We start from the raw sequence: 18,599 nt of genomic DNA, 5'->3' as shown, positions 1-18,599 counted from the left end.
TCAAGCTGCATACAATATAGATACGGTGCAGTCTGGGTGGATGCATTCACACATTTACTCAGTGACATTTAGGCCCACATTTTTCCAAGAGTATCTGCTAACTGTGGAGGGGCCAGATTTTGTGAGTCTAAACAGGTTTCAGAGTAACAGCCGTGTTAGTCTGTATTCGCAAAAAGAAAAGGAGGACTTGTGGCACCTTAGAGACTAACCAATTTATTTGAGCATAAGCTTTCGTGAGCTACATGCTTACGAATAGCTTATGCTCAAATAAATTGGTTAGTCTCTAAGGTGCCACAAGTACTCCTTTTCTTTTTGTGTCCAAACAGACAACTCAAGCTTGATTTTCAGGTTTCCTGAGCATTTACAATTCTATTTTAAATCATTGGAAGCTGCTGGTACTCCAATCCCTTAGAAATGAAGGGCCTAGTTTTCTCAAGTTCTGTTCTCAAAATTGAAACAGCCAACATTAGGGGATACTTTTGAAAATGTTGGTTAAACGTACTGGACTACAATGCAATACAGCACTATCCATATGTTACATAATGTGACGATTAGCAAGATAAGGTGGGTGAGGGAATATCTTTTATTGGACCAACTTCTGTTGGTGAGAGAGACAAGCTTGAAAGCCACACAAAGCTAGTAAAAGATATTACCTCACCCACCTTGTCTCTCTAATGTCCTGGGTCAGACACGGCTACAACTACACTGCATAGATTAATGCGAAAATGGAAGTTACAACATAAAAAGTTACACTGTTGAGTTATACCACAGATTTCTCTGACAAAGCTGGCTAGTGAGACCTTCCATAGTAAATTATGTACTGTTCTAAGAGGCTAATGAACAGCTGATGAAAACACTAGAGGGCACCTGCTGAATGTATTACAACAGTGGAATAGTGGACAAGCTCTTTGCTAGAAGAGATATTAAGAGCACTTGTTTTTCCATCTATAATTCAGTTGATGGCAAAAATTATTAATTTAGATTAAGGCTAATTAAAGGTTATGTTGATCTTTTATCTCCCATTTTGGGATTCTGAAAATATATTTGTAGGCTATGCCTAGCATTACATATTAGTAGTAAGTAGTAGTGTTGTTATCGTGGTTGCACCTGGAGGTCCTAATCAGGGATTGGGATTTAATTATACTAGTGGCTGAACATTGGTGCAGGGACTATGTCTTGTTATGTCAAAGAGTTTACAATCTAAAGCCCTGATCCTGCAATAACGTGTGTGTGTGCCCACATGTGCACAGAGCCATGTGCCTATGCAGACTCCCTTTGACTTTAGTCGCGCTCCATGCATGAGCAATACAGTGCAGAATTGGAGCCCCTAAATAACAGATTAGGGATAACAAGGTAGGCACAAAGTAAATGTGCCCACCATGATTAGGCTAATGAGCAGTCATCATTCTTTTATTTATTGTCATGTTAGGCGTTTTCTTTAGGACATACATGGACTAGAAAGATAGAGGTAGTTAAAAATATCCACTTTTGGGACAAGACATTGTGGGCCAGGCTCTGTCCACAGTTAAAATTGTGATTCCGTGGAATTACTCTGGATTTACATGGTTGTGACAAAGCAGAAACTGGCATTTTGTGTGCCTTACAATATCACTGAGTACCCTAAAATGCAGGAAAAAACAAGAGAGAGAAAAAGTCTGTTCTGCAAAACACATCCACCTGAAAAACAAAAGGTCCAAAAATGTCAAAATAATGAATCCCAGATGGATTGAGTTTGTGAGGCCATGTCAGTTTAAGGAATGTTGTTGTTTTTATAACAGCAATGTCCAAAATGTGCCTGGGGCTTTCCAAACAGCCCTTGCCCTGGTGAGTGTGCAACCTAAACACTGCTTGTGTGGTTATTATGGGGATGTGAGATGAAGAGAGTGGAGTATCAGGAGCGGAAAAGATAGACCCCTTCAGGTTGATCAGTAGATTGAAAAGTACTGGATGAGAATGTATTGATGTATCTGAGCTGAGGTAGTGATTCAAAAATTCTCTCTTTGAACTGAATGACTGGAGTTTGTGTCAAGTTTTGTTTTGTGTTTTAGTCTGGAGTTAAAAGTTTAGATAATCAGATATCTACTCAGGTACATTTGTGGTTTTAAGGTCAAAGAGATGATGCAGAGATACTGATTTTCATTATCTTAGATTTCAGAATAGGTGGAAGGAGAATTAGCCATTATGAATTACAATGATTTCTAGCCAAGCTGGGAGGGCCATATAACTTTCCAGTGGATCGTCACTGGCTAAATAAATGAACAAGTCTAACATTCTCTAAAGGAGTAGCATCCAGCCATCCTTGCTGTACCTCAGAGCCTTTGAAGGGTTGAAAACAATGGGAAGGAAACCCCTGGAAAAAAAAGGGAAAAACCACTGGTTAGATTGTTCGTGTGAGTTAAGGTCTATTTTTATAACAGAAGGAACAAAAACCTTGATTCGGTCTTCACTTATGCCTGTTTTACGACAGCGTAACTACGTTGACTACAGTGGAGTTACTCTTTATTTACTGTGGTGTACATTGGGCCCAAAGCCACAGATGATAAGGCCCTTAATATAAGTATCAATATTGTCAGCAGGCTAGGAATCAGAGGTGCCTCTCTGAAACACCTACAAGATCTCTATCAAGCATTCTAAAAACTACAATACCCACCTGCTGTAGTGAAGAAACAGATTGACAGAGCCAGAAGAGTACCCAGAAGTCACCTACTACAGGACAGGCCCAACAAAGTAAGTAACAGAACGCCACTAGCCATTACCTTCAGCCCCCAACTAAAACCTCTCCAGCACATCATCAAGAATCTACAACCTATCCTGAAGGACGATCCCTCACTCTCATAGACCTTGGGAGGTAGGCCAGTCCTCCCTTACAGACAGACCCACAACCTGAAGAAAATACTCCCCAGCAACCACACACCACACAACAAAAACACTAACCCAGGAACCTATCCTTGCAACAAAGCCCGTTGCCAACTCTGTCCACATATCTATTCAAGGGAAATCATCCTAGGACCTAATCACATCAGCCACACCATCAGCGGCTCATTCCCCTGCACATCTACCAATGTGATGTATGCCATCGTGTGTCAGCAATGCCCCTCTGCCATGTACATTGGCCAAACCAGACAGTCTGTACGCAAAAGAATAAATGGACACAAATCAGACGTCAAGAATTATAACATTCAAAAACCAGTCGGAGAACACTTCAACCTCTCTGGACACTCAATTTCAGACCTAAAAGTCGCAATTCTTCAACAACAAAACTTCAAAAATAGACTCCAGTGAGAAACTGCAGAACTGGAATTAATTTGCAAATGGGACACCATTAAATTAGGCTTAAATAAAGACTGGGAGTGGATGAGTCATTACACAAACTAAAAACTATTTCCTCATGCTAATTTTTCCCCTATTGTTACTCACACCTTCTTGTCAACTGTTTGAAATGGGCCATCCTGATTATCACTACAAATTTTTTTTCCTCCTGCTGATAATAGCCCACCTTAATTGCAAAAAGAAAAGGAGTACTTGTGGCACCTTAGAGACTAACCAATTTATTAGAGCATAAGCTTTCGTGAGCTACAGCTCACTTCATCAGATGCATATCGTGGAAACTGCAGCAGACTTTATATATACACAGAGAATATGAAACAATACCTCCTCCCACCCCACTGTCCTGCTGGTAATAGCTTATCTAAAGTGATCATCAGGTGGGCCATTTCCAGCACAAATCCAGGTTTTCTCACCCTCCACCCCCCCACACAAATTCACTCTCCTGCTGGTGATAGCCCATCCAAAGTGACAACTCTTTACACAATGTGCATGACAATCAAGTTGGGGTATTTCCTGCACAAATCCAGGTTCTCTCACATCCCCCCCACCCCCATACACACAGAAACTCACTCTCCTGCTGGTAGTAGCTCATCCAAACTGACCACTCTTCAAGTTTAAATCCAAGTTAAACCAGAACATCTGGGGGGGGGGGTAGGAAAAAACAAGAGGAAACAGGCTACCTTGCATAATGACTTAGCCACTCCCAGTCTCTATTTAAGCCTAAATTAATAGTATCCAATTTGCAAATGAATTCCAATTCAGCAGTTTCTCGCTGGAGTCTGGATTTGAAGTTTTTTTGTTTTAAGATAGCGACCTTCATGTCTGTGATTGCGTGACCAGAGAGATTGAAGTGTTCTCCGACTGGTTTATGAATGTTATAATTCTTGACATCTGATTTGTGTCCATTTATTCTTTTATGTAGAGACTGTCCAGTTTGACCAATGTACATGGCAGAGGGGCATTGCTGGCACATGATGGCATATATCACATTGGTGGATGTGCAGGTGAACAAGCCTCTGATAGTGTGGCTGATGTTATTAGGCCCTGTGATGGTGTCCCCGAATAGATATGTGGGCACAATTGGCAACGGGCTTTGTTGCAAGGATAAGTTCCTGGGTTAGTGGTTCTGTTGTGTGGTATGTGGTTGTTGGTGAGTATTTGCTTCAGGTTGCGGGGCTGTCTGTAGGCAAGGACTGGCCTGTCTCCCAAGATTTGTGAGAGTGTTGGGTCATCCTTTAGGATAGGTTGTAGATCCTTAATAATGCGTTGGAGGGGTTTTAGTTGGGGGCTGAAGGTGACGGCTAGTGGCGTTCTGTTATTTTCTTTGTTAGGCCTGTCCTGTAGTAGGTAACTTCTGGGAACTCTTCTGGCTCTATCTGTTTCTTTACTTCTGCAGGTGGGTATTGTAGTTGTAAGAAAGCTTGACAGAGATCTTGTAGGTGTTTGTCTCTGTCTGAGGGGTTGGAGCAAATGCGGTTGTATCGCAGAGCTTGGCTGTAGACGATGGATCGTGTGGTGTGGTCAGGGTGAAAGCTGGAGGCATGCAGGTAGGAATAGCGGTCAGTAGGTTTCCGGTATAGGGTGGTGTTTATGTGACCATTGTTTATTAGCACTGTAGTGTCCAGGAAGTGGATCTCTTGTGTGGACTGGACCAGGCTGAGGTTGGTGGTGGGATGGAAATTGTTGAAATCATGGTGGAATTCCTCAAGGGCTTCTTTTCCATGGGTCCAGATGATGAAGATGTCATCAATATAGCGCAAGTAGAGTAGGGGCTTTAGGGGACGAGAGCTGAGGAAGCGTTGTTCTAAATCAGCCATAAAAATGTTGGCATACCACCTTAATTGATTACTCTCGTTAGAGTTGGTATGGCAACCCCCATTTTTTCATGTTCTCAGTATATATATAATCTTCCTACTGTATATTCCGCTGCATGCATCTGATGAGGGGGGTTTAGCCCACAAAAGCTTATGCCCAAATAAATTTGTTAGTCTCTAAGGTGCCACAAGTACTCCTAGTTCTTTTTGCTGATACAGACTAACACAGCTACCACTCTGAAACCTGATCTCTGAAACATAATTCATCTTAAAGTTCTTGAAACTGAATTGAACAGTCAAGGCAGGTAAGTTAATCAGTTAACTGAAGTGACTAAATGAGAATAGTTAAGAAATGGATAATAGACATTAGAGAATGATGAGAAGTATACAAAAAATAGCATCTCGGATATCTGTGTCAGCATCCAGAATACATGCTTTGGATGTTGTCTTTATAAACTGGATCATTTTCCACTTTTCAGCAAGTTAGAACTGTCATAATTGTTAGCAACACAGTTAACAGTGAGGTATAGTGGGTATAAAATGTTGCATTAAAATACAGAGTGCTTTTCATGTAATTTTACTAAATCATCTCTGTAAAAACTTACTATGGAGTAAGATATTTGAATGTTTGATACGGAAGGATCCTTTTTCCAAGTTACTGTAAGATTCACAGCCCATTAGATCTGTGGGCTATATATACACACCCAAACATACTACAAATGCGTGTGTATGGGCTGATATGTATGTTCATTAATTCATATAGCATTTTATAAAGCATCAACTTTTTTGCAGCGCTGCCTGATTCTCTAAGAACCTGATGATGGGTTTCTTTGAGAGAGAGAAGTAGCTGCCCAATCTAGCTCAGCTGTACTCAATATGAGTTGCTTTCCTCCCTAGAAACCTCTTACTTCAAAGCGAGGAACATAATGTACAATTTTTTAATGGCTCTAGACCAAGGCACTCAGACTCTCTGTGCACTGCGCCTTACTTCAGTGTAAACACCTAATCAAGATTGCCTGCGCTTCAACAATAGCAGCCAAATGCAATTCGAGAACCACAAGCCTTTGAAGTCCTCACTGCAAAGGCCGGTTTTCTAGTCTGGGATAATGACATGCCATGATTGCTGTCTTTGTTGTATCTTTTCAGTAGAGAAGCAATTATGGGCCTCAATTTAACAGAATAGACATTACACAGCTTATGATGCTCAAAATGCAATTTCATTTGATCATTTTCTCAATTTGATTGGTATTAATAGAATAGTTCACAAAAAAATGCTGGCAGAGGTTGTGTCCGGTTCCTCTTTCAAAGAGATAATGTAGAAGTATGCTTTACCTGCCCAGTAAACTGTCAATGCAGTGAGTCAGTGGGTTCCACCAAAAACATCTTACCAATGAAACAGCTGTGTTCCTCTGTCTGCTGTGGAGAAGGAAACCTATGAAGAGTCTTCCTAATTTGTTAATTTCTTTCCTGTAAGGAGAGCTGGTAGATTCTTTCATTACCATTTGCAGCAATATGCCTCACCTGAAATATCAGCAATAAGAGCCAACCCCACTACTGTTAACTCATTCCTGTTCATACTAGCTGAGGCAGGTACCTGCATAGACCTGGTTACAGCATATTACCTGAGTCAGTGGTTCTCATACTGTGCTCTGTGGATCATTGGTGGGATACAAAGCACTTGCTGCTAGTCCAGAGAGAGGCTGGCCTGATGGCAATAAGTCAGTATGCAGTTCTTAAGAAACTGTAGCTTGACTCATGGAGCTTCCTCAGGTGCTAAGTGTCTGCTGTGCATTCTTCTGCAATCTGTGGGAACTGCATAGTCTTTCCGAAGCGCATGTGTGTGCGTGGTTTAGATATAAGTCCAGAGCATTAAACTAGGCATTTCACTTGTACACAGCACCCTGATATAACAGTTGGGTATTTTACCTGAGAACACCACCCATATGAATGCTTCCTAATTTCAAGTGATTTGCCCTGTGTACTCAGTTTGTGGATATCTAGTACTCACTTCACTGTTGGGTCATTGGTCTTAGGCAGCTCCAGTGTAATCCAGATGGCCTACTCCAGGTGGACCCTGAACAAGCTTGGTGTAGTTGTCCCTTAAGTATGCTCTTTGGATTGCCATGCTGTTATAAGCGCCCCAGCCACTACTGCTATCTGTGCTCTTCTACCAGCTAGGATGCTGATTGGTTGTGTGGAAAAGAGACAGTCATTGATGATCTGAGCTCAAGTTTGCACAGTTAGTAGTTCCACCGGTCACAGACATCTTCTCCCCGTGGCCTTTCCCAAATTAGCCATACCCACTCGTCAGTGGTGCTTAGTTATCCTTACTGCAGGCAATGGCTTAGTAGAGCAGCCGGGTATGTTGTCACAACAATGGATGGACTGGCTAATTGTCCGCTTATTTGGGTACTGTACTGTACTGTCATATTTAGCTATGGATCATGGCAAAAGCATTGTGTAAAAGCAAACCAGGACAATATCTAGAAGTAAAGAGGCAGAAAGAAAGGTAATAGGAGACAGACAAGATCAGTTGTTTTAATATGGTATGTGTTTCGTTCTGTTGCCTGGATTGCTCCCAGCTCACACTCTGTGCATTTCCAATATGATACTGCAATGGCACCTTGCTAGCACCTCACGGTTACCCTGGTGTTGGCCATAGCATCTGTTTTCCTCTTATAGGAGACAGCAGTTAGAGCTGGTTGGAAAATTTTCATTGACTCCATTTTCCAGTCAGAAAAAGCTTAACTGTTGAAACGTCTCATTTCCTTTTTATGGCACCCTTAACAGCACCATGATGAGCATGCTTTGGCATGCTCTATGTAGTTTGCCTGCTATACAAGTTTTGTATCACATATTTGGCTGAGCCTGTTACTTGGCTTGTAGTTCTGCAGTGCTTAATGGGGGCTGCTACTTATCTCTCGCACTTAATACTTGCTTCAGCTGTCGATCTTTCTCTGATTCCTGCTGTACTATGTGCAGACAGGCAGGCCTGTATAGCTTCTTATTCTCCACCTGTTGCCTGCTTTGACAATCTGGATGCATTCTTTGAAAATCTTGCCTCAGTTTTGGGTACTGAGCCCTTCTAAAAATTCTGGCCATAGCATTTTTGCTGGTTGATGTGGCCATATTGATAGTGGCCTTAAAATCTATAGTAGACTATGATCACCCCTGAATAACTCCTCAGGTCTGATTTCCCATGTGCACCTACTGTGCCCACTGTTATGGGGGATGTTTATGTTCTATGCTTTTGCTCATGAAGACGACGATTTCCATCTAAGTGGTTTGCTGCCTACTACCGGCTGATTACTGTTACTGCCTGGCTATAAGTGGTGGAAGTTTTATTTGTGCTCTGTGGCTACTCCCATTACTTTTCTACCCACATAGTTTTGATATATAGTGCTTTCTGTACTGGATGAGTAACTTCATTGGTCTAGGCTTTGCTATGGTGTATGTCCTCTCATGACTCTTCTAGTGCAGTGGTCATTGTCTGCATGGCAGTGGTGGATGTGTAGTCTGCTTACCTCTACCTTACGTATAGTGGGCAGCTTGGTCATCATTTAGCTTCTGCCATGAGTAGGAGTCCCTACGGTATGCAACTTTCATTCTCTCTGAAAGTGCTCAGAATGTCATCCACAACCTCTCTTATTAATGGACACGCTACCATGGTCTCTAATAATACTCAATTGTTTGTTTGTGCACTCCCTTTGCCTATGTTCCTATTTGGCCCCATCTTTGTCCTGCCATGAATAATGTAATGCTGCATTTTACTGCTTATCTGTACTAGCATACAGATTGTTGCTTGTTTTCCCCACCCAACCCCATCCATAGATCTTTTATGCTGTTCCTGGACCCACTGAACTACCGCAGTGTACCCACTGTGGCTCTTAATACAGGTTTTTCTTCTTTAGGTTTCAGATGTTAAAACTGCTGATGAGAGGCTTATTCAGAATGCCATTGACTTTCACAGCATGGATCCTGAAGACAAATGGCTCCAGAGGTCACACCAACTAAAGGTTCCTTTCTGATGGCATATGAATGTGGTTTTTGGAATCTATAATACAAACAATCATGTTCTTGATTTTTTTTCTCCTCTAAATTTAACTTGTGGCAGATTTGTTACATTTGTTTCTTAATATTTCTTACTATTTTGAAATTCTTTTAATGGTTTTCATCTGAGGCTCTCAAAGCATTGCTGTTAATCATTTACACTGCACATGAAGTGTGCTAAACTGCACATCAGTTATGCCTCAAACCTTTGTAAATGCATTAATCATTTTACTGATGGACAAACCCAAGTGTAGAGAGACATTAAGTTTTTCGCCCAAGGCCACATAACGTGTTAGGAATCCTGGCTCCCAGCGCTACGCTCTAACTAATAGACCATATTTTTGCAAGAGAAATAGATAGGTAGGTGGTTTTAATATTATAGCTTTCTAATACAATGTCAAAAGAAATTAGTAGTTACCAAAGTAAAATAGGCTATCGAGAATACACCAAAATATCTTTTTAGTCCACAAATCTTGTGCACTAAAATCCATCACATACATTAAGCATGGAGGAAATGGACTGGATGACCTCTTGAGGTCCTTTCCAGACCTACATTTCTATGATTAAGTAGCATATAGTATCTGCTTTCATAACTATCTATCCTACTCTGTAAATCCCATGACTACCTACTGACTGTCCAACTAGATAGGTAGCTGGGGGATTTATAGAGCTGGAAAGATAGTTATGAAAGCACAAAAACTATGCTGCTCGATCCATATGATGGATTAAATCCACATTATACCTCCAATTTTCAAGGAATCCTAGATTTAAAAGGTCAAGTCTCTTTAGGATTATATGGTGCTACTGGCCCATAAAACTAATACATGCAGTGCTCACTGTTTTTGGTGAGTTACCAGGGCTTCTTAATTTCATTGTTGCATTCTGTGTTCTTTGGGGTGGGAGGGTGCTGATCTCTATCAAGGCGATGTTTTAAGACAGAAAATGTTTACAGGTGGAGGGAGATGCACCTTAGGGTCTGTCAAGCTAGGTAGTTACCTAAAATTGATAAATCTAGTAGATGGCTGACTGCCTTTCACACTAATGCAGTGAAATAATTACCTCTTGGAATAAGGCCAGAGTAGACGAGGTTTCATCACTGACAAAGACATATGCACTTTAGAAGCACCTGAGAAAGTAGAATCCAGCTAGAACAGATGTGAAAACTATTTATGGTAGCATCAATAATTAATTTAGTTTGCTGCTCAGACTATAGTGGTGAAGGAAATTGGGAGACTGTAAGGATCAAGAGATTCATTTTGTTCCTTTGCTCTTAGAATAAAGAGCAATGCAGCTTTAATGCGGAAGATTGTAAGTGGAGTACAGTATTTGAAAGATATTTAATTAGGCATAAATAAGGAATGGAATAGTCAGTTTAGGGCAAGAATAAACAGATTATGCTCTGAATAAGACCAAAAATAGTCTCAAACAGATATAAGGCCAACAGCACTTGATTCTCTATATCAGCAGAAAATTGTTCTCCTAAAGAAAATAAACATGCAGTAAAAAGAAACAAGAGTTAAGCAGTCCTAAAACAGAGTAGAAGGGGAAAGAAATCTGTCCCTAGTTAAGGGTTGGCAGAGATCACTTCCCTGTTGGAATAAGAGGGAAACCAAGGACTCAAATCACAATTCACTCATTGGTCAGCTCCTGGGCCATCAAGGTTATGTCCTATTTCTTATCAGGGCAGACTGTATTGTTAGTTTAGAGTCTAAAAATAATAACCAGAGTATAAGGTAAGTGTTAATGTTCATTGATAATCTTAGCTGAGAATTCCCATTTGCGTTTGATTGAGTTCTGTAACAATCTTGTTTTTTCCCAGTTGGTAAAATTTTCCCCACTTGTAAAAACAATCTTAATTTTGTTAATGAAGGTCTCTATTTGGGAATTTAGAAGCAGTGTAGCAGTGACTTTCTCAAGAGGTGCTGGAGACAAAACAATAGGGACCAGCAACTGAAGGACCTTCTTATGCAGCAATTTCTGCCATGGAACTGACCGCTTGTTGTGTAGATGGGACAAAACCAAGTCTGCAGCAGTCTTATGGTACTGTGCTAAAGCCCTGTGGCCTAATTCTCCACTCACTGTGCCAGTTTTACGCCATGTTTCATAGGTTTTTAAGGCCAGAAGAGACCATTAGATTATCTAGACAGGCCACAGAATTCCACACATCCACCCCCATACTGAGTCCAACAGCCTGTTTTTCACCGATGCATGTTGTCCATAAAGAGATCCAGTCTCAAGTTGAAAAATTAAGAGATGGAGAATTCAGTACTTCCCTTGATAGTTTGTTCCAGTGGTTATTCATGTTCACTGTTAAATTGTGCTCTATTTCTCTCTTGAATTTTTTGGGCTTTAACTTCCAGTCATCGGTTTTCATTGTGCCGTTCTCCGCTAAATTGAACCTGGAATCAAATCTCTTACTGACCTTATAAAAACCAAGATGTTCCAGGAACATGTTCATGTTTTGTCAGATGCTGTGTGAAGTTCTGGCTTGAGGCAAGAGCAAGGCAATGCCATGGTAAAGGTGGAGGGGAGGGTCTGGAGTTTTCCATGATTTGAAATCTTCAAGTTGAGACTGGACATCTTTTTTGAAAGATCTGGTCCAGCTCAGCCAGTAGCCAGTGAGGTGGATGCAGGAGCTAGTGGGTGAGACTTCCCAGCCTGTGTGATGCAGGAGATCAACAGTCCCCTCTGGAGATATTTTTCCATAGGAAAGCTGGGCTTTTCTCCATTCATTGCATGTTCCAGGCTACAGCATTCCCCAGTGAGGCGCTTCTGTCACTTTGGAGAGAGGTTCCCAAGCATTTCCTTGGCAGCTGGCACATGTCACCAGATAGAGACCCTGCACCAGCTCCAGCTCTGCTCATTCCACTGTTTATATCTGCTTCTTGGTGTTGAAACCAGTCTAAGAGGAAGCATTAAGTGCTAGAATATTGGACTGTGTGCCAAGGTAATGCCACTTGAAGCTGACCGAGTTATGCTGGTGTAAAACTGATGTAACTGAGTGGAAGATCAGGCTCTCCTGGTCTTTACATGTCCATTTCCACCTGCTTTTACAGATCTTTCGTATGTTTAAGATAGTTATAACATGGGTATGTCCCATCTACACAGGTAAAATCAAACATTGTGACAAGATATCCTGATATTGCAGAAATTGCTCTGCAGATGGCTCATAGGATAGTGGCCAACTGGGTCTATGTGACTACGAAAGGAGAAGTGTAAACAAATCTACTTATTTTTCTTGCAAGCTTTTCTTCTCCTTCTTGTTTTTGTGTTTTCCTTCTCCTCAGACACTTCCCCTCACACACAGGGGGCTATGAATCACAGGCTAAGCCCAGAATATTTTGTCAACTCCTAAAGGATTTGGACACCTAGTTCCCATAAAATTAATGGGAATTTGGCATCCAAATTGCCTAGCCTCCTTTCAAAAAATCTGTGCCCTAGTTTCTATATTAAGTTTATTCTGAGGTAGCTCAAACAGATTGTTTGAATTTGCTGCTGTTCATTTGAGGCAAGAAGCTGTGCTCCTTAAGAGAGCAAACAGCAGTTTATGCTATTATTCATGGTAAAAGATGTTCTGTAGATTTCAAATTTCTTAGTGGAGGAAGAATTTTACAATGCTACTTGATCCATCTAAGTGGGAAAGCAATGGCTCAATCACAGTTTGTCCCTGGTTCATGCTGAGACCTGGGACCCTTTCATAGGTGGCACCATCGGTAAAAGCACTAATCATTATGGAAGAGGTCTAGCTAACAAATTATCATCTTGGCACCAGGAGCCAGGATTCCCCAGTGCTAAAGCTTTCACCAAAACATTCAGCTCTACATGTGGACTTAATACCTACCATTAAGCAGTTACTCTGAGTGCATATGCTCTGTAGTGATTGCAAGTGTTGGTAACAAAGGAACCCTAGTGAGACTGGAGGATGAAATGGAGGATTTCAGTTCTGATGAAGATTAAATGGACTGAGAATGGCTTTGTATATTACCTCTAAGGGAACCCATATCTTGCCTCAAAAGGAACAACACCTGGTGCCTTAATTGGGAAGACGATAAATCTTAAGTAAACCCCAGATTTCAAGTACGTTGCTTTGGGTAGTGAGAGAAGTCCTGCTGAATTTAAATTCCGGAATTGTTTGTTTGTTTGTTGCTGGGATGACATGTTGCAGGATTTACAAGCACATGAATACTTGGTTTAACGACTGAAACAACTTAAACTGTGCATATTGACTTGTTTCTTTGTCCACTGCAAACAAGTCTAAAAAATGCACCCTTCGAAAAGCTCTTGTGTAATCTAGACTGTGACTAGTGCTGTGGATATTAGCAATAAGGAAAGGGATGAATAACTTGAATTGAGACCACTACATGCAGACAATGACTCAAGGCAAATCTCTTACTATATAGAGAGAGAGCTTTAACTTGCAATTCCAAAGACATCTAAGGACATATTTACACTAAATAGATCACACTGGGAAAATACTTATTTCATCAGGCTGGAGAGCTTTTGACCAATAATTTGTCAGAGCAAAGCTCTGCCACTAGCTCCTTCTACAGTATTTTAATTTTTACCATGTGGGAGAGGGAAATAATTGGCTGCCTATATTTTTATTTATTTCTACTAAAAACCACGACACTTCGACCTACAATTAAAATCATAAACAGCAATAGCAAATCAGAAGTGAATGCCTTCTGTCCACCTCCCATTTCCAAATCTAGCAACAAAACAACCAGTAAACAGAGCCAAATTCTCTGCTGTTGTAAATTGGCACTCCTCTATTGAAGTCAATGAAAGTGTGTCAATTTACACCAGAAGAAAATCTGACTCCAAAATTTCTCCATTATACACTGGACCAGATCCTCGATTGATATAAATTGATGTAGCTTCAGTGACGTTAACAACTTTCAGAGTAACAGCCGTGTTAGTCTGTATTCGCAAAATTGGTTAGTCTCTAAGGTGCCACAAGTACTCCTTTTCTGTTAACAACTTTGCCACAGATTACAGTAGCTGAAGATCTGGCCTATTATACATACAAGTATAGTAAAGTAAAAACAAGACAGTACTTCCGCATATTGTTAATCTTAAGTACATGCTTAAATCCCACTGACTTCTATGGAATTTAAGCATATGTCCTGAATTGGAGCCTAAGGTTTGTGGATGTAGAGAAATCCCTGAATGAAAGGTGTTCGAGCAGCAAAAAGTATGTGTAAGTTTAGTATGTTTGTCTCTTCAAGATATCATTTAATATGCATGCAAAATGATCACCTCAGAGTTTCACAATACTCTTTTTAGGATCACCGAAATAAACAGCCACAGGCAGACAGAACAAAATTAAATCGAGTGCTAAGAGAGAGATCTTTACCAGCAAATGATGTCCAGCATCCACCAGGAAGACTAGCAGAACCAAGACCTCAGCATCACACACATCGCAATGTTTCAGAATTTGAGAACTTTCATATGGATTCCAACTCTTCTGAAGTGCTAGAACTTGAACAAGATGACAATAGTTCACTGCATAGTTGGTTACAAACAAATCCTTTTGTTGGTCCAATGACTCCTTTCATTAAGACTAGTTCAGCAGCAGATTGGGGGACACACTCAAATACTTCACAAAATAATTCAGATTTGGTAAATTGGAATCAGAAGCAAATCTCCACAAACTTGGCTTTATCTAGGCACCATCTTGAACTAACAATGCATAAAAACCCTACTGGGTTGAATTTATCTTCAGCATATACTAGTGAAGAAAACAAGAAATATCAGCACAACCCCGGAAACAGACCGCCGTATAATCAGCAACATTTGCAGAATAGTTATGTTTTGGAGCCTCTTCCACCTGATGGGTATGCCAAGGGTCACGTGCTCCTAAACCAGAAAAGCATCGCATCTACTTACAATGCTAATTTTCAAGAATCAGTAAAAGACCAAGTTTCAACTCCGAATCATAGAAAGCAATTTTATATAGACAAGAGCCATCACAACAACTATGCTACCAATAGCTTGTGGTAAGGACCCATGTTTCAAAATGTTATTAGCATAATGGTACATGATACCAAGGAAGTCATATTAGAGAAGGCCAAGGAAGTGTTCAGAAAAATCTGATACATTCAACCACAGTAATTTATTCTTAACTTCTAGTTTGTTCATTAGTGTTTGATTTAATAAACAGTTTAACACTATTTTTAAGCTTTCAATACCCTAGCCATTCCTACACATGAAATTCCCATTGATCTTAGTGTGTTTGTACATGCAAGGACTGCAAGATCAAGCTTAAGAATGGTTACTGAAAAGCTGGCATTAAAGAGCAAAACAAAAAAACGTTTAGTTGCATCATTCATAAACTGAGTCTAGAGAAGCCTATTTGTACTCAACTTGGTTACACCAAAACCCAGCTTGTGGCAATGCAGAATGAAAATCCCAAATTGCTCTAATGCAGTTCAGTGCGCTGCCACTCATGTTTCAACACTTGTTTCACTGGTATTCTTCTTAACAATCTTCCCCAATTGCAGGTCCACCAGAAGTGGTGCTCGTGTATATAAGGTACAAGCAGCTGGGCGCATTTTTACCAATCCTGCACTTGCTCTGTTTATCAAATTCCCATCAAAGTCAACGGTTTTGTGTGCAGAAGTTCTTAGAAGAATAAAATATGACACCACTATCATGAAAAAGGCATGAGAGGTTAAAACTATTTGTATAGAGCTTGTATGTGGATTGATGGTAATAAATGAAAATTCTACTTTAAATGAACACAAAGGGCCTGATTTTCACCTACGTAAAAGAACTGATCCAAAGCCCACTGAAATCAATGGATATCTCTTCATTGACTTCAGTGAACTTTGGATCAGGCCCAGCGTTTGCCACAGTTGACTTCATGAATTTATTCCTGGTATACATGAGTGTGTGACTGAGATCAGAATCAGTCACAAATGGTCATGTTCACTTCTGATGTTTTGAAAGTTTGCATGGTGTGACGGGGCCGGGCCAGATAGTTACAGGAGAGTAATAGAAGGCAGATATATTAGCCCCAGGCTAAGCAGTTCCCTTTTCCCTGGGTAAGGTAACAGGGAAGGTTCCAGAACAATCAGGAACCTTCTGGAGACAATTAAGACAGGCTGATTAGAACACCTGCAGCCAATCAAGAAGCTGCTAGAATCAATTAAGGCAGGCTGATCAGGGCACCTTGGTTTTTAAAAGGAGCTCACTTCAGTTTGTGGTGTGCGTGTGAGGAGCTGGGGGCAAGAGGCACTAGGAGCTGAGAGTGAGAACGTGGACTGTTGGAGGACTGAGGTGTACAAGCATTATCAGACACCAGGAGGAAGGTCCTATGGAGAGGATAAAGAAGGTGTTGGGAAGAGGCCATGGGGAAGTAGCCCAGGGAGTTGTAGCTGTTGCACAGCTGTTCCAGGAGGCACTCAAGACAGCTGCATTCCACAGGGCCCTGGGCTGGAACCCGGAGTAGAGGGCGGGCCCAGGTTCCCCCCAAATCCTCCTAACTCCTGGTCAGACACAGGAGTCATCGACCTGGACTGTGGGTTCAGAAAAACGGCCAAGCAGAGGGCGGCTGTGAAGCTCCAAGGCGAGCAAATCCGCCAATAAGCGCAAGACCCACCAAGGTAGAGGAGGAACTTTGTCACAGTGAGTAGTTCAATGAGTTGAAAATGTACCCAGCAAACAATATCTAACGGTTTTTAAAATATGTTTGATTAGCAATGACAATTTCAGTTTACAGATTGCTTATTGGGGCTTTGCATCTAGGTATGAGTAAACACAATTTCCTTCTTGCATTTTGTTTTTTTTTAAATTGAGGCCATCCCAGTCGTCTGCTCAGAAGCCGCTAGCAGGCCCTTCTCCAACCACACAACTTATACAGACAATGGAACAACATCATCAAGAAATCTCTCAACTGGAAGACACTCACCTTGCCGAAAGGCAGTTCTCTGGCTTGTTTCCACCTGTAATCCCAAGGGTAGAAAGTGACTCGGAAATTAACACAGAAAGAAGTGAAGGAAGCCAAGTGAAAATTAGTCGCAGCAACTCAGAAGGGTACCTGCTACAAATGGAAAAGCAAAAACAGCTGAAAGAAAAAGGGACTAGGAAGGTAAGAAAATATGGGTGAGTTAGAAACCAATTTTATATTCCTGTTTCCTCCTCTGATTAAATTAGTACTTTGTGCTCATTATCCATAGATCTCAAAGCACTTTAAAAGGGGTATTATTTCCATTTTACAGAAGGGGAATTGATTCTCTGGGAGGTTAAGTGACTTGCCCAACATCAAACAAGTCAGTGGCAGAAGCAGATTTGGAAAAAGAAAATAACTAGTAGCTGATCTGACCAACTCACTCCCACACTTTATATTCCAAGGAGTTGAAGCAATTCACCACTGCATCTTTCCACTCCACTTTTCAGAGAAGGTCACCTGTTAGAACACATGGGGAACTGTTTATCCTTTAAGTTATTCCTGTGGTAAAATGATTGAGAAAGAAGCCATTTGTATAGGACAGCAGGTAGCCAGGCCGCAAGTCTGAATAAGTTATTATCCTTGTCATGCCCATTTGCCAGTCAGATCAAATCTCTTGGTTTCCAAGGGAATTCAAACTGAACAACATTAAAAGTTACAGGATTTGTGAAGCTAATGTTATAAACATTATTCCAGGTCTACTGACAATCCCATTGTGATCATTTATTAAAACTGAGCTCTTTGTCTCTTCTGTGTGTCCGAATTTCATACTGTAACCATTTACCACTGATGCAATGGAACGGTATAAAGATATCCTTGTACACCCATGACAAATTAAATGTTTAAGAAGTTAGCTTGTCTGCACTGAGAAATGCAGCTAAGCTGGAATAATTACTCATGTGCTTCATCTAGGAGGCAGTTCGTGTATTACTGCTTGACTGCCTCTAAGAAGGGTTAGCTGGATTAAGATAGTAACTACAGGGCAGATTTCCTTCCTTTTCCATTCCCTGTGTTCCAGCCATTGTTTTTGTCCTTTTTTCCCCAATAACTCTCACACTTACAAATCTGAAGAATTTTGTGGAGAATCGGATTGTTTATGTCGCGCGGTACAACCCAGCTTCTCACATTAAACAGAAGTCCATACAAACACACCAAGGTCAAATTTAATTCACACACATATTTTGGCTTTGAAAATATATTGGAAATTACTTCAGCTGCTTGAGAAAAACCTGGCTTTATTCCATACAGCTAAATGGTTAACTCCCTGTATTAGCTTCAGTTTAAAAAACGATTATATAATTTTTCCATAAAAGAGTTTGGATTCTTGACTCAAAAAAAAGTCTAATATAATTTCTAATGTAATATAGATTTTATTTGTTTGCCAGTTGGGTCTGACTTAAAACATGTTCATCATTTGAAGAAAGTACTTTTTTTGCTAGTAGAAATTCTTTTGGCAT

General features: G+C 40.7%; 1 protein-coding gene across 2 annotated transcripts in view; it reads left to right on the top strand.

Annotated features, from left to right (window-relative positions):
- Positions 1-18,599, top strand: part of JHY (junctional cadherin complex regulator) — a 35,132-nt gene that overhangs the window by 8,610 nt on the left and 7,923 nt on the right. For both annotated transcript variants that reach the window (XM_084611872.1, XM_084611871.1), the window contains exons 4-6: positions 9,053-9,157; positions 14,478-15,190; positions 16,992-17,283. In XM_084611872.1, coding sequence (XP_084467998.1) covers positions 9,053-9,157; positions 14,478-15,190; positions 16,992-17,283 — 1,110 coding nt within the window. The remainder of the gene's footprint in view (positions 1-9,052; positions 9,158-14,477; positions 15,191-16,991; positions 17,284-18,599) is intronic.

This window comes from Lepidochelys olivacea (genome assembly GCF_965140295.1).
Source record: "Lepidochelys olivacea isolate rLepOli2 genome assembly, chromosome: 22".
Taxonomy (NCBI): domain Eukaryota; kingdom Metazoa; phylum Chordata; order Testudines; family Cheloniidae; genus Lepidochelys; species Lepidochelys olivacea.
Note: the sequence above shows the minus strand (reverse complement) of the source record. Positions and strands in the feature narration are given on the sequence as shown.